This window comes from Schistocerca cancellata, chromosome 1 (assembly GCF_023864275.1).
Source record: "Schistocerca cancellata isolate TAMUIC-IGC-003103 chromosome 1, iqSchCanc2.1, whole genome shotgun sequence".
Lineage (NCBI taxonomy): Eukaryota > Metazoa > Arthropoda > Insecta > Orthoptera > Acrididae > Schistocerca > Schistocerca cancellata.
Genome location: NC_064626.1, coordinates 361,948,248 through 361,962,821, shown reverse-complemented (window position 1 = coordinate 361,962,821; position 14,574 = coordinate 361,948,248). Strand labels below are relative to the sequence as shown.

The 14,574-nt window shown below is 36.4% G+C and overlaps 1 protein-coding gene across 2 annotated transcripts in view; it reads left to right on the top strand.

Annotated features, from left to right (window-relative positions):
• The window catches only part of LOC126174475 (neurogenic protein big brain-like), a 297,238-nt gene extending 284,467 nt beyond the window's left edge, over window positions 1-12,771 (top strand). The window contains exons 6-7 of one of the 2 annotated variants that reach the window (XM_049921039.1): window positions 7,342-7,500; window positions 9,484-12,771. In XM_049921039.1, the coding sequence (XP_049776996.1) occupies window positions 7,342-7,500; window positions 9,484-10,298 (974 nt within the window). In that variant the 3' untranslated portion in view covers window positions 10,299-12,771. Of the gene's footprint in view, window positions 1-7,341; window positions 7,501-9,483 lie in introns of those variants that run through there. The other variant, XM_049921040.1, reaches the window with a different exon arrangement.
• Window positions 12,772-14,574: the final 1,803 nt, after the last annotated feature.

The window sequence follows — 14,574 nt, the reverse complement described above, 5'->3', positions numbered from 1 at the left end:
AAGTGGAGTTCCAAAAACTTTTTGACGTCTCTGAGTTTGGCTTCCAAAAGTTCTACACCAGCTATGATTGGTGTTGAGCCATTTCCTTTGCTGAAATTTTTTCCTCTCTTCAGGATGTTGTTTCTCTCTCCAGCTTCAAAGTGGTAGAAGGGCTCTCCACAAACTAGACAAATCTTCTTCTTTTGGCTTTTCAGGAACATGATTTTTTTGGCTTTTTGCCTCTGGAAATGCCAGTTACCAGTAACTTTCACTAATCCTTCCATGTATGTCATAACAATAAGTGTCAGCACTATTTTTATTACATAATATTGCTTTAATAACACTTTTCATGTTCTTACCTTTCTGTTTTGGAAACATTTCTGTTCCACTAACAACTTCTTGCAGAATTCCTACTATTTCAATTACTCCCACTTCGTTTGTACATCTTCTGCATTTAAACAGTCCACATATCACTTATTTTCTTCAAAACACTCATGCAAATACATCAACAGACATCCTACTGATCAGCTGAACTGTGCTGATTGGCATATATTTTGACAACACATTGCATATGTGTTCGCTAGAACAGACAATCTAACTCTGAATAAGAAAAGTATCCCTTCTAATTGTAATAAGCTGAAAGGTAGCTTTGAATGTCTAGATTGGTAAGTCTGGTATCAGCTGGTATGCTTTGAATCTGGACATGGAAAGGTGACTGTCATGACTGTTGAACTTGGGGGGGGGGGGGGGGGGGGGGAGGGTGCAAATGTTGGATATATAGTGGGCTTTGTACCCAAAGACAATGTGCAGTTAGCTACTTTTGCAACTGAAAATGATTTTCCACTGCCAGTTTCAATGGTTCATAGTGGGTTTTGCATTCTGAAACTGGTGTCACAGCCAGACACCACACTTGCTAGGTGGTAGCTTTAAATCGGCCGCGGTCCATTAGTACATGTCGGACCCACGTGTCGCCACTGTCAGTAATTGCAGACCGAGCGCCACCACACGGCAGGTCTAGAGAGACGTACTAGAACTCGCCCCAGTTGTATGACGACTTTGCTAGCGACTACACTGACGAAGCCTTTCTCTCATTTGCCGAGATATAGTTAGAATAGCCTTCAGCTAAGTCCATGGCTACGACCTAGCAAGGCGCCATTAACCATATCTAGAGAGAGTCTCACTTGTATCATCAAGAACACTGTATACAAATGATGGATTAAAAGTTATCCCAGCAGCTACGTACTTTTCTTTATAGCATTCATTACGTATCCTGTTCCAGACCTCACGCCCGTCTGCGTTAGATTATAGCGTGCATTTCGGCCTCCTCTATCTACAAGGTGTTGGCACATTTGCCAACACATCAGAAACCTATTCCATTGTGTAGGTACTGAAAAAATGTATACAGTAGTGTGCTAAAATCAAAATTGAGAAAAAAGTGCACTTAGCAGCTTTTGCATCTGGGCTACTCATTTGAAGCTGAAACTAGTAATGAACTTGCCTGTGATCGTAAATTCCCTTGAGGAAGATATTTTATCTCTTAATGAAATATATCTATTTGAATTTATCATACTTCAATTGACTATTGGAAATCATATCTTTGCTGAACATAACATACAGTTCAATAAGCAGTTGGGAATTTAAAATAAACAATTATCTGCTGTTTACAATTATAAACCTGTGTCACTTTGGCTATACCACTAAAATAGGTAGGACTAAATGTAATGCTACAGTCAAAAAGTCTCAGGTTGGCCATTACATTAACACATGGATTTTTATTCCCCAAAGCCAAGAACTTGAATCTGAATTGTTATTGACCACCATTTTTAAAATGAGTTAACGTGGCTGAGAACAAAATTATGAAACATGAATGCTGCTGTGGCATGTTGCTGAATCATATCTGTTAGATAATTAATCATAAAAGCTTAGTGTCTATACAAATGACGTGAAAGACTGTTCTCTCTTGCATGTGAGGTTAATGGAAATGCCTTATTTTAGAAATACAGATCACCAAACAAAAGGTATGACTTTAACAAGCTAACAGTGTGCTGCAATTATTAAGTATATGGAACAGAGTTAAACAAAGTAGTGGACAGTACACACATCAGACTAGCTCGTTACTCAAGAGCCTGGCATCTTGGCATCTACTCATGAGCGGGGCAGTGAGTGACTCATGACTTGAACGCAGGTGCTCATGAACGAGGCGGCTCAGTCATACTCTTAGTGAAAGGGAAATAGGTGGAGAGTAATAATGAATGACCTGCTAATGAATGTATATGAATACATGATAAGTAAACACTTAATGAATACATTGTTTCACTAACATAGTATTTTGGTCTTTGCATTTTCTTGCTCTCTTGTTTAGACACAGTATAGTATCAAAAATGCCATAAAATTAGTGTAACTGTGTGTGTGTGTGTGTGTGTGTGTGTGTGTGTGTGTGTGTGTGTGTTTACACAAATTTTTTATCAGAATGAGATTTTCACTCTGCAGCGGAGTGTGCGCTGATATGAAACTTCCTGGCAGATTAAAACTGTGTGCCCGACCAAGACTCGAACTCGGGACCTTTGCCTTTCGCGGGCAAGTGCTCTACCAACTGAGCTACCGAAGCACGACTCACGCCCGGTACTCACAGCTTTACTTCTGCCAGTACCTCGTCTCCTACCTTCCAAACTTTACAGAAGCTCTCCTGCAAGGTTCGCAGGAGAGCTTCTGTAAAGTTTGGAAGGTAGGAGACGAAGTACTGGCAGAAGTAAAGCTGTGAGTACCGGGCATGAGTTGTGCTTCGGTAGCTCAGTTGGTAGAGCACTTGCCCGCGAAAGGCAAAGGTCCCGAGTTCGAGTCTCGGTCGGGCACACAGTTATAATCTGCCAGGAAGTTACAAATTATTTATGTTTCATCTGGTCCCTCATATTGGTATGGATTAATAAAACCGATATAGCAATGTTACTCTGATGTAAATAAGCCAATATGATAAAATTTCTTTAATTTGTAGCACTATTGGTGGAAATGTTGGAAATGCATAGAACTTCTTTTATTGCTTTTGAGACTTTACGGAAGACACAAACATTGGCCTTCCTCCAAGACAAAATATTCTTGAAGTCATTACCAGGGCCATCCATAGTCAGATATCTCTCAGGTCCACTTTTACATATGGAAGTAGATAAACATCAGCTCTGGAACTTCTTTATGGAAAAAAGCATCAGATCTTTTTTCTCTTCATCTACAATTATGCTATCTAACTTACGAGAAAAAGTTTGATTTATATTTCCTTTCTTTTCCTCATTTAGAACTACAGTTTCTTGAAACGCGGATGAACAATGTGAAAATGTAATGAGAATCTCATAGTTTATTAATGACTTTCTCTTTTAGAAAAGTTCCTGCATGTCTTCTCAGCAATTTGAACACCACATTGTCATCGTCACTTTGACAGGAATAAAATAAATGTAATGCCCGTGGTGCTACATAGGGCAGGGTCAGATCTGTTTCAACATTCACATCATTTGTGGCTTCTTTAAAAGATTCCAGGAATGTAATTATGTCATGTCTTACAACAGACTGATAGTAAGATATCATTTGCTGCTTGCTTTTCTCCAATAACAAGTTCCCAGTGTCTTTTCTTTACAAATGAAATGAGTTCAGCATCACGTAGATGCTACTCCATGTAGTTGCAACATCTTGATGTAATGGCTTTTTTTCCCTCCTAATGTTGCCATTGAACCAGAGCATTTTATGTATCCTACAACTCTACACACTGTCTGGATGGAACTATAAATTTCAGGCAATTTTTCACTAAGGAATTTTTTAGGCAATGTTTGCCTTAATGCTGTGGTAATGCAATGCACTGCACATGGCAGCAAGTTCATTGTGTTGAAGAGCTTTCTTTTGGTCGACCCATGATCCATTACAAACGTCCTTTTGCTTAGTTCCAGAGGATATGTAGGACGAGGAATTTACTATGGATCTTATATATATATATATATGCACACCTGAATAATTGGTACAGTAATTCTATTATTAGTTATAGCAACTGCATTTATAGGATACGTTTTACCTTGAGGCCAAATATCATTCTGAGGTGAAACAGTAATTACTAATTTACTATCAGCAATTCCATACTTAGGAACAGATTTAATTCAATGAGTGTGAGGAGGATTTGCTGTTGATAATGCAACATTGAATCAATTCTTTACATTTCATTTTGTATTACCATTTATTATTGCAGCTATGGCAGCAATTCACTTATTTTTTCTCCATCAGACAGGGTCTAAACCCGTTACGGTTAAATGGAGATATCGAAAAAATTCCATTTCACTCATACTTTACTTTCAAGGATTCTATCACATTTGTATTAATACCATCATTATTATATCTAAAAACAAAGACGAAACGAAAGTGCTGGCCTGTCGATAGACACACAAACAAACACAAACATACACACAAAATTCAAGCTTTCGCAACCAACGGTTGCTTCGTCAGGAAAGAGGGAAGGAGAGGGAAAGACGAAAGGATGTTGGTTTTAAGGGAGAGGGTAAGGAGTCATTCCAATCCTGGGAGTGGAAAGACTTACCTTAGGGGGAAAAAAGGACAGGTATACACTCGCACACACACACATATCCATCCGCACATATACAGACACAAGCAGACATTATTAATTATATTATGTTTAATTAACCCTTACTTCTAGGAGACCCAGATAATTTTGCACCTGCCAATCCATTAGTAACACCAGTTCACATTCAACCAGAATGATACTTCCTATTTGCATATGCAATTCTACAATCAATTCCTAACAAGTTAGGAGGTGTTATTGCACTTCTTCATGTAACTCTGTAATTTTTTTTTTTTCACTGATGTTGGTGACATCTGGAAACTTTGTTGTGAGAAGCACATTGTTTCTCAATTCACATCTGTCTTCAAAATCTACAATAATACTGAATGTGACAGTAACATAATCCATTTTGTGGTAATTGTCAGTTCAAAGATCAGATGTCATATCACACTCACTCTGGTCAAAGGCTTCCTTTTCTTTAGACAAGATCTAACTTCTCATGTCATTGACTGTATCTTTTGTATATCAAGACATTTCTTGCAGAAGGCAAAACCTCTTGTGCACTCACTGTGTTGTCCTTCATACCAATGCAGATTAGTTCTTATGAAAGACTAATAAATGTTTCTCCCCTGACAATTTTGAATGGCCACAGATCCAACACACACATTAACACATGCTTGTCATTGACTGTGTCCTTATTGCCTTTTGAAACTGTTGTGGATCTCAAATGTTTGATATTTTTCCATTTACATCTTTTCATAGACATGGTGTTTCCCTTGTATATGAGTAACACTTTGCTTCCCTCTCTTTGGCACTGAAGGACATAAAATCAATGGAACATTTTGTATAATTCCATTCCCAAAAAAATTATTTTTCTTTTTAATTTTTTGTAACTGTGAGACATAATGACGTCTTGAATCTTGATCTGTGACTGAGCTTTTTAACTGTATTTAGCACTGAGATAAATTAGACAGTGAGTGAAAGAAATGCATCAATTTGTATCATTTTAATCCATCACTCTTCAGAAACTAAAAGAGATATGAAAATAAAACTGAAACATTTTTATTTGAGATGGTTGTAAGAGCAAACAAGAGAAACTTCAGGAAAATTCAGGAACATTCTCATCAGCATCACATTCATCTACTGTGAAATGACAAATTCCTAATAAAAATTTAAACAATTAGCAGCTTGAAATTATACCACCTGGAATTATTCTGGTGTATTCTGTGTCTGTCTAGTAGGATGTAAGTCCTGTCACCTAAAGTTTATAGAAGGTGTGCCTTCATTGTCATAGCACTATGGCAAAAGGCACTCACTGTCTACAAGTCTCATGGACTCAGTGGGAACTCGCAAGCTCACTGCACCCAATGTTTATCGTTGGCACCTCATGGTCATGGGTATGCAACATGGCAGCTACAATCTTATGAGAAGGTCTGAAGACTGAGATGACCAGCTGTAATTTAATATTAGTGCCTGTGTAGTATATATGGCCATGGTTCCCCCAGCGTATTGAGATTGGTGATGAAGCTATGCATTTGGACGTACTTCAGAAAGAAGAAATGTTATGTTGATTTCTGAGAACAGTGAGTGCTAAAGGTCACTCAGATATATGTCAAGAAAATCATTATTGTGTAACTTGTAATTTCTCTCTAGAATTCATTATCAACTGCAGCGCAGAACAAAAATGCAAATTTACATATACAGTTTCCAGACACCCATATGGAATCTGTATTTGTTGTACCTTATGACTACAACTAAGAAAATTGACTGTTATTTAAGCAGAACTCTTGAATGATAACAATTTAGTGAATATGTACATCATGGACTACTTTCCTTTCAGCATGAGCTATCATGTTAAATTGGTTGCTGCATGGTTTGCCTGCTTTGTATTGGATTTTTATTGAAAACGTATTAAACATTTCATTTTTATCGACTTTGGCAGTTGTGTAGCATGCTTTCTTGTTTGAGTTCCCCGTGTACCACATATTAGTATGAAACTCTATAGACTGGCTCACATTTGTTTTAACTCTCAAATATGAAATAAAATTTACATTAAGTTATGTTATGAAAACCAGAAATAATTATTGCGTACTTGTGTTGAAGTGTTGCAAACATTTTTATGGGTTTAAATACTTTAGATCAAAATCAAGATTCGTATTCTATGATCTGTACCTGATGCTGAGCAAAGTGTGATCATCTAATTTTTCATTCTATTTTAGTGAACACAGAACTTCATTTCATAAATATGTAACTCAATGGAGAGCAAGCATGTCACATCTTTAAGTTTTAGAAACTGTATCAAGCACAACATAAATGATATTTTGTAGTAAATTACACGGCTAGATTTTTAATTCAAAAAAGGGACTGTATTAACCCACACTGACATAGTCAAAACTCTCAGTTCATAAAAACCTTGAAAAATTGATATATAAATTATTATTTTGATTGCATGAGAGACAATTCAGTATAGTGTACAGCAACCAGAGAGCGTTTTTTTTTTCTCCCCCCAATCACACTTAAATTTTAATATCTGTCTAGCTTTACAAATGTAGGAATAATACTATTTCAGATGTCATAAAATCTTATCAAGAAAATAAAACTTTGAAACTATGGGTTTAATGATTTGTCATTACATTCATAATAGGTATGGCGAGTAACTCACTTACCTGTTAAAATTGATAGCATTGTTGTAGTGCAGTTTGCTTCCTACTTTACCAAGAACTCCTTCATTATGTTCAAAACATGTTTTGTGTCATACATTTTCAAGAAAGATTTGATTTGGTTATGGAGATACAATATTTACATCTTTCCAGATTCATCAAGCATCCACTCTGATGAAGACCCATATGATGAACTGGAGAAGCCGTCTGGTCCTAAGTTTAATGGCTCCACATACAACACACTACGTGCCACAGACTTGTACCGATCAGCAGTTAACCAGGCAGGACCGCCGACTCCAGCCTCACCAACTGGTATAGTTTTAATGTATTTTTTCTGTTTTTAACATTATGATAGAGGATATTTCCTCTGTTTTTCCTGATACTGTTTTTTTAAATATCTGGTATAACAAAAACCTAATCTTACTTGAGTACATTTCCTTATAAAAGTAATGCTAATGCTAGAGGAGTGTGTCCCTTTATGATGTGCGGTGCGTATGTAATGGAGTGGGTATGACAATCAGTCAGTTCCAATCATAATATCAGAAAGGAAGTACACTACTCACATTGTCTATAGTTTGCCATGCCCTGAAGGTCAGTTTTGAAGTTTGATCATATCTGCATTGTTATGTTGTGACAGGAAGGGCTCTCTAGATGTCTCAGAGTGGACCAAAGTGATGTTGTTTGGACATGGAGGAGGTTCAGAAATACAGGAAGTGTCAATGAATTGCCTTGATGAGGCCACTCAAAAGCTACTACTGCAGCTAAAGACTGCTACTTATGGATTTCAGCTCAAAGCAGCCATAAGAGGAATGCAATCATGCTGAATAATGATTTTTGTGCAGCCACAGAATGTTGTGTTTCGACTCAAACAGTGTGAAATAGTGCAACTTCACTCCCAATGTCTGTAGCAAGGTCCAATATCTAACACCTAGATACCATGCAGTGCTGTACAGACTGGCCCAACAACAAGGTGAATGGACTTATTCAAAATTGGCATCAAGTTCTATTTACAGATGAAACTTGCATATGCCTTAATCAGACAATTGTTGAAGACTTTTTTTTTAGGTAGTCCTGTCATCCTGAATGTCTTAGACACATTGCCTAGCAAGTGCAGTAAGGTGGTGGTTCCCTGATATTTTGGGGTGGCATCATGTGGGGCAATGTACTCCACTTGTGATCACTGAAGCCGATCAGATGGCTATACGAGACAGAGGTGACATTCTCTGATGTATAGTGCAATCATATTGGCAGCATTTTGTAGAGGGATTTGTCTTAATGGATGAAAATTCTTGTGCTCGTCATGCACTTCTTGTGAATGTGATCCTTCATGATACTAGATTAGAATGGTCAGCATGTTCTCCAGACATTAACCCTTCTTATCATCCTTGTGATACATTGAAAAGGGCTGTTTTTGGATGAGATGACCCACCAACCAGTCTGAGAGATCTGTGCTGAGTTGGAATTGAGGTATGGGACAGTCTGGACCAACAGTGCCTTGACAATCTAGTGGACAGTATGCCATGATGAATGTAGGCATACATCAATGCTAGAGGACATGTTATCAGGTATAAGAGGTACTTGTGTATGCCGCAGTCTGGAACACAAATTCCGAAAGTTTACATTATTATTATACAACTTGCAATTCTTTTTGTGAATGATAAAGGAGAACTGAAATTTTTTTATATCTATTCCATTTTTATGTAAAGGGTGAGGAAACCTAGAACCATGGTGATGCAACTTTTTTTTTTCAATGTGTGCATATTTATAATATGAATGTGAGACACAGAAGGATAATAAAGTTGGTGAAATAGGAGCAACTAGGCAATTTTATTGACACACAAGTAGATCTGAAACTTTCAGAGCATGGTAAGTATTTTTTTCAGTAGGAAAACACAACGATGACACATATAATGATAAAGGAGAGGTATACTGATGATGGTGAGCAGGAAAAGCTCTAATTCTGGGTTACATGAGAGGCAGTGAATTGACAAAGAGTTGGAAGTAACAGTTATGTTTAAAGTTTGTACTACTGTAGCCTTTCTAGTTCTTAAAACATGTTGATGTTACAGTTACTATTACTACCTTATCTACATGTTATCATGTTTGTTTCTTTCATGTACTGTCTGCTTTTCCTCATCATCATACGAACTGCTTACAAAATTTTCAGAGCTCAAGAATGAGTGTTTGTTCTTTGTCAATCATATGTTCAACAGTGCTGCAATAAAAGATTTAGTCCATCTAGTGCATCAATGTGATAGTTTGGGCAGCTTGTAATGTTAGATAAATTTGTTTCAGGTCCTGGTAATGCTTATTGTCCAAGTTTGACAACAGCCAGTCTCTACTCAGCACCACCCTGTAAACTTGACAGAGTGGAGTCTTTGTATGGAGGCACCAAATCACTGTATGCAAAATCACCACCATTGACAAGAGCTAATCTGAACCGTTCACAGTCTGTGTACAGTAAAGTGCCTTCAGGCCCTGCCTGTGCACAGAGGGATGGACTTCCAAGACCTGGTCCTCTGGTGCCAGCACAATCTTTGTATCCTATGAGGTTCAACCAAAACCTCAATGTTACCAACCAAAATGCTCAAAACCAGCAAAGCCAGTTGCAGCAAAGATCAGATAGTATCTATGGAGTTCGTGGAGTAGCGACAGTTGCAAGTCGTCCTGAGGCAGGTGGTGTATACGGTGTAAGTCAGTGCAGTAGTGGGACTGGGTGCAACACAGGGACAAACAAATATGGTGGAGGTTCTGCTCGCCCAGAGTCAATGTACGGCATAATATCACGCAGACAGGATTCAGCAGATTCTTCGTATGGGTCTTATCACAGTGGTGGAGGTGCAAGCACTGCCAACAGTTCTTCGACAAGAGGTGGTGTATCAGTAAATGGTGCAACTAATAGTGTTAATACTAGTGGACCGCCCAGTTATACAAATAATAAGTGTAGTTCTTCAGGAGCAACACAGGGATTTAATCCGACTAGGAATGAACTGAGACAATCACCTCAGCATCAACTGCTGTCACCTAACCCTACATCAGTGGTCAACCCTACTAATTCAGTGGCTTCATATCACCAAAATCAGAGGCACTCACCGAATACTCAGTATTAAATAAATGAAGGAGAAAAATTTAGCAAGAAGTATATACTCATCTGTGTCATTGTTGATGTGCTGTGACACTTTTAAGCCATTCATGTAATGAGTAGAACTGAACTGGAACTGCAGGCACAATTCACATGACTGAATAAGACAATGCCTGTGCCACTCCAGAAAATAATTTTGATTTGTAATACATCATTCACTTGTATACTCATCTTCTGAAGATTAATGGTAGGGTGGAGTGATGCTATGATACTGATAGGCTGTATTGTGGGTTACCATTTTCCTCACAGTGCATTATGTTGGCATTTTTATGTAACCTAGTTTATGTAATGCTGATTGGCACAGTTTCTTCATTAACTGTGCAATGTATATATCAGACATTGACTAGATTTTTTTAGTTAACTGTTTTTTAACCAAAGGTTTGTTTGAAGAAATATGTTGTTATACTTCAGATTCTGTTATTGTATACAGCTCCTTTGTATCTGTGTCTATGTTTTTGTTATGCTATAAAGAAAGAGTTAGTTTAGATAAGTCTTTGTTTCTCTTTCTGTTTCATTATATATGTTTCATATTCATAATTTTACTCTTTCTTTTTCACTGCAAATTTTACAAGTTCAAGTGTGGTTGTGAAGATACAAACCTTTCCAGAAAACAAATGCATTTAATTTGCAGTGTACTATTGTGTATTGCCATAAAATACTAAATAATAAAAAGTGGTCTTTATACAACTTGTCAGTTAAAAGGAAGCAAGAAATATATCAACTTACATTTATATATTATGTGTATATACTGCCACTGTTGTATATTGTGCAATCTTGAATTGTACCAATTGAGATGTTATACCTATTAAGCCACTTTGAACAAAAAATGTAGATAGAATTTCTTTATTTAACACACCATAAATGATAAGTACACTTCTTTGATGGTATCATTTTAATGTGCAGTCATGAGTTCCTATAAAGAAGCAGAACCCAGAACCCAAAAAACTTGAAATAAACAAGTCAATATTAAATCGAACTTTTGTATTATCACAGAGTTCTAGATCAAAATCTGATATGCCACTGGAAATTAAAATTGTAGTTTTTATTCCATTATTCAAATAATGTAATTGGATGATCAAATGTTTGAATTACTTGTAAGATTTAATGTTTTTATGTAACACTGTGTTCAAGAACTTGTGTAAGCATTGTCAAATTATTATACTGTCTATGTAAAAGATATCTCGCCTTCCAAATGACACCACAGAAAAATTCAAACAAGAAATCAAAGCGGAAATCTGCAATAATGCAAACAAGAACACAATACTCTGATACTGAATTTATACCAAAACTGCTGGAGAAGGTTAATTTCCATAGTAATTAGCTGAAATTAGAGTTCTGGTATGATAATCTCTATATTATTGTAAAATATTTATAAAACTTGGATATAAGAAAAATAACTTTGCTGCAATAAATTGTGACTGTGAAAGAATGATATTAGCAGTGGAGAGCAAATTTGTTTTTTAAGATGGTTTTCACTATTTATTTTTTTACTCTTAAGTGAAAGGGACAATTTCAGATTTAATGCAATGTGTGGATAAGGTTACAGGGAACACAGTTACATAGCTTGTTTGTCAGAAGATATTAAGTTATGTGGTTCCAATGCATTGTTTGTGGATGCAGTAATTACTGCATTAATGGTGTGTCAAAACACTCTTCGGATTGTAAGGCGATTCATCTGCACATAAATTTTGTTGATTAAAGGAGGATTTATGAAGGGTTTACAGTACTATGCAAGGAAAATAATATTTAATGGAACATATATTTTAAATTCTGGGAGTACTCTTATTATACTAGTTGTACACAGTCTGTGATTTGCTAATCTTGTTGAACAAAGAACTGACCAAGATTTTGTGTAGGTCTACTGAATTTCGTTTATAGAATGTTATTACTCTTCCATGAACCAGCTCTGTCATTGTGTGAAAATAGGAAGCAAACTAAAGGCTATGTTTATTAAAGGCATGTGGCATTTACAATGTAAAATGGCATATTCACTTGTGGAATTTGTTTAGTTGTGGAATGATGCCTCATTTGTTATATTTTCCTTATAGGCAATGTTTTAAATGCATTTTCCTTATCAGGAGGAACATTGTACAAAATTTGAGTTTTGATTCTCTGGATTATAAGTTAGTCTGTGTAATGTGCTTGGAAAAAGATAAAATTGAGGAAATAGGTCACAGCAATTTTCTAAAAGTGTTCAAGCTCCTGTAAATGTCTATTTAGTATTCTTCTTATGTATCTCACATTTTTCATCTTGATGAATGTTTTAGAATAAATCTACTAAGTTTTTCCCTTACATACTTTGTAGCACAAAATGTCTAGGCAATTAGATTTATCATGGATGAAAATGCTACCTCAGGAAGTCTGATACTGTTACATAGAAAGACTAGATTAAAACTGGTAGTACTTGTATGACTCTGCAATAAAAAGATTGTGAAACTATTAAACAAGTCCTATTTATTCGTCTTTATTTACTGTAATTTGTTATTACTTGCTTCTCAAATAATTACAGATAACTTCTTGTCTTTTATGTGAGAACTGCTTGTGCAGTGAAGAGGGTATTGAACGAAGGCAGCCATAGTCAAATTGATGTAAGTAATTTTGTCACAGACTAAGTGCTGTGCCTATGGAAAATAATGTTTTAATAATTCCAGAAACAAACTGTAAAGTATCAAGTCTTCTAAAAATGTCTGTTTGTTTATGAAAAATCAAGAAAAAGAGGGGTAAGATTTGTACGTTGAAATGTTTTGGAAGCTAAAAATTAACAAACTGAAGGCAAAAAATTTATTCAGCTTCTCAAGACTGAATAAACTCATGTTTACATAATTTTTCCTTGAGTTTTTACAGCTATAAACTGGGCAGTAGTTAAGACATTGAGGTTCAGTCATTTAGAAAAATTGCAGGCCAAGAAAACCATCGATTTATATTACTGGTATCTGTGTTTGATACATCTTGAAGAGCAGTGCACTATCAAAAAGACCAAGTTTCAAGACATATTTTTCATCTCTATTTTGGCTCTGTGATAGATCGCAAATTTTCCATAGTTATGACAAAGCGTAATTATCCTTAAAAAAAGTAAGGTGAATTCTTGAGTAATTTTACAAGTAATGGTCTTTGTATGGAAAAGTCTGATACATTCTGTCATGCCGAAAAGTATGTTGCAATAAAGACAATACCAGCTTCTTGATTTCCTGCTTGTTTTGCCAGATGATTGTTTGGTCTTCTCTGAACAGAACTTGCAAACCTGTATACGATGCTGCTTCTTCACAGTAGCAGGAATTTTATATGGAAAAAGTCATCCTACGTGGCTATTGTTGATAGTCACACTAGGAACAATTTTTGAGCCAGTACTGTGCTTTCTTGGGACAGTTTTTCAGATATTTTCCAGACTGTTCACACTCAGACTCCATTATTCAGAATCATTCAGCTCTTCCTCTGCAGCTTGCAAAATTTCTTGCTCTCTCAACAAATGTGAAATGCAGCCTATGGGAATATGTAACAACTACACCCATGAGTCTCATGACAACATGAGCACACAAAGGCTGAGTTGTGACAGCAGCTCTTGAAGTTCGTTACTGCTTCTTTCAAAGTAAATCTAGAAGTGACCACAGGGAGCAGTACCTGTCAAAGGACACGTAGCAAGATGCTTGTACATTGTTCTCATGCAGAACCAATCCAGTTTTTGAGTGATAAGCGGCTCATGCCTTGTGAAACATCATTGCCACATGAAGTATACTTGGATGCCTTCATTTGAATGCAGTTTCATGACCCGAGTTGTGCTCCAACTTGGCCCCCAAAGTGAACTGGTGATTGTGACTACCATTGTCAAATGCTGGTTAGTAGCTGTAATAATTAATTTACACTGTTGCTGCTGTCACAGGCAGACACTATGTGGAGATGTAAATGCATTGTTAGTCTTTCTAACATGCAAAAACAGTAGGTAGGAAAAGCAATTGAGACAACTATAGCCATGAAGTGCTGGATAGGCACATAAAAGGATATGGACATTGTAGCTGAGCTTGTAAATTTGCATTGTTTTCTGGAACAAACTTGGCTATATTGCACCACATTGGATTCATTTATATTGTGCAGCAGGAGTTCCACATAATGATAGCTTATTTCTATGAAGTGTTTTGAGTACTTTTGCACTATTATTATATTTTCTGACCATTTGTATTTCAATAGTCTTTCTGATTATAGTAAGTGTTAAGATTGTCACAGTAAGCTCATGCTTTTGTTGTTATGTG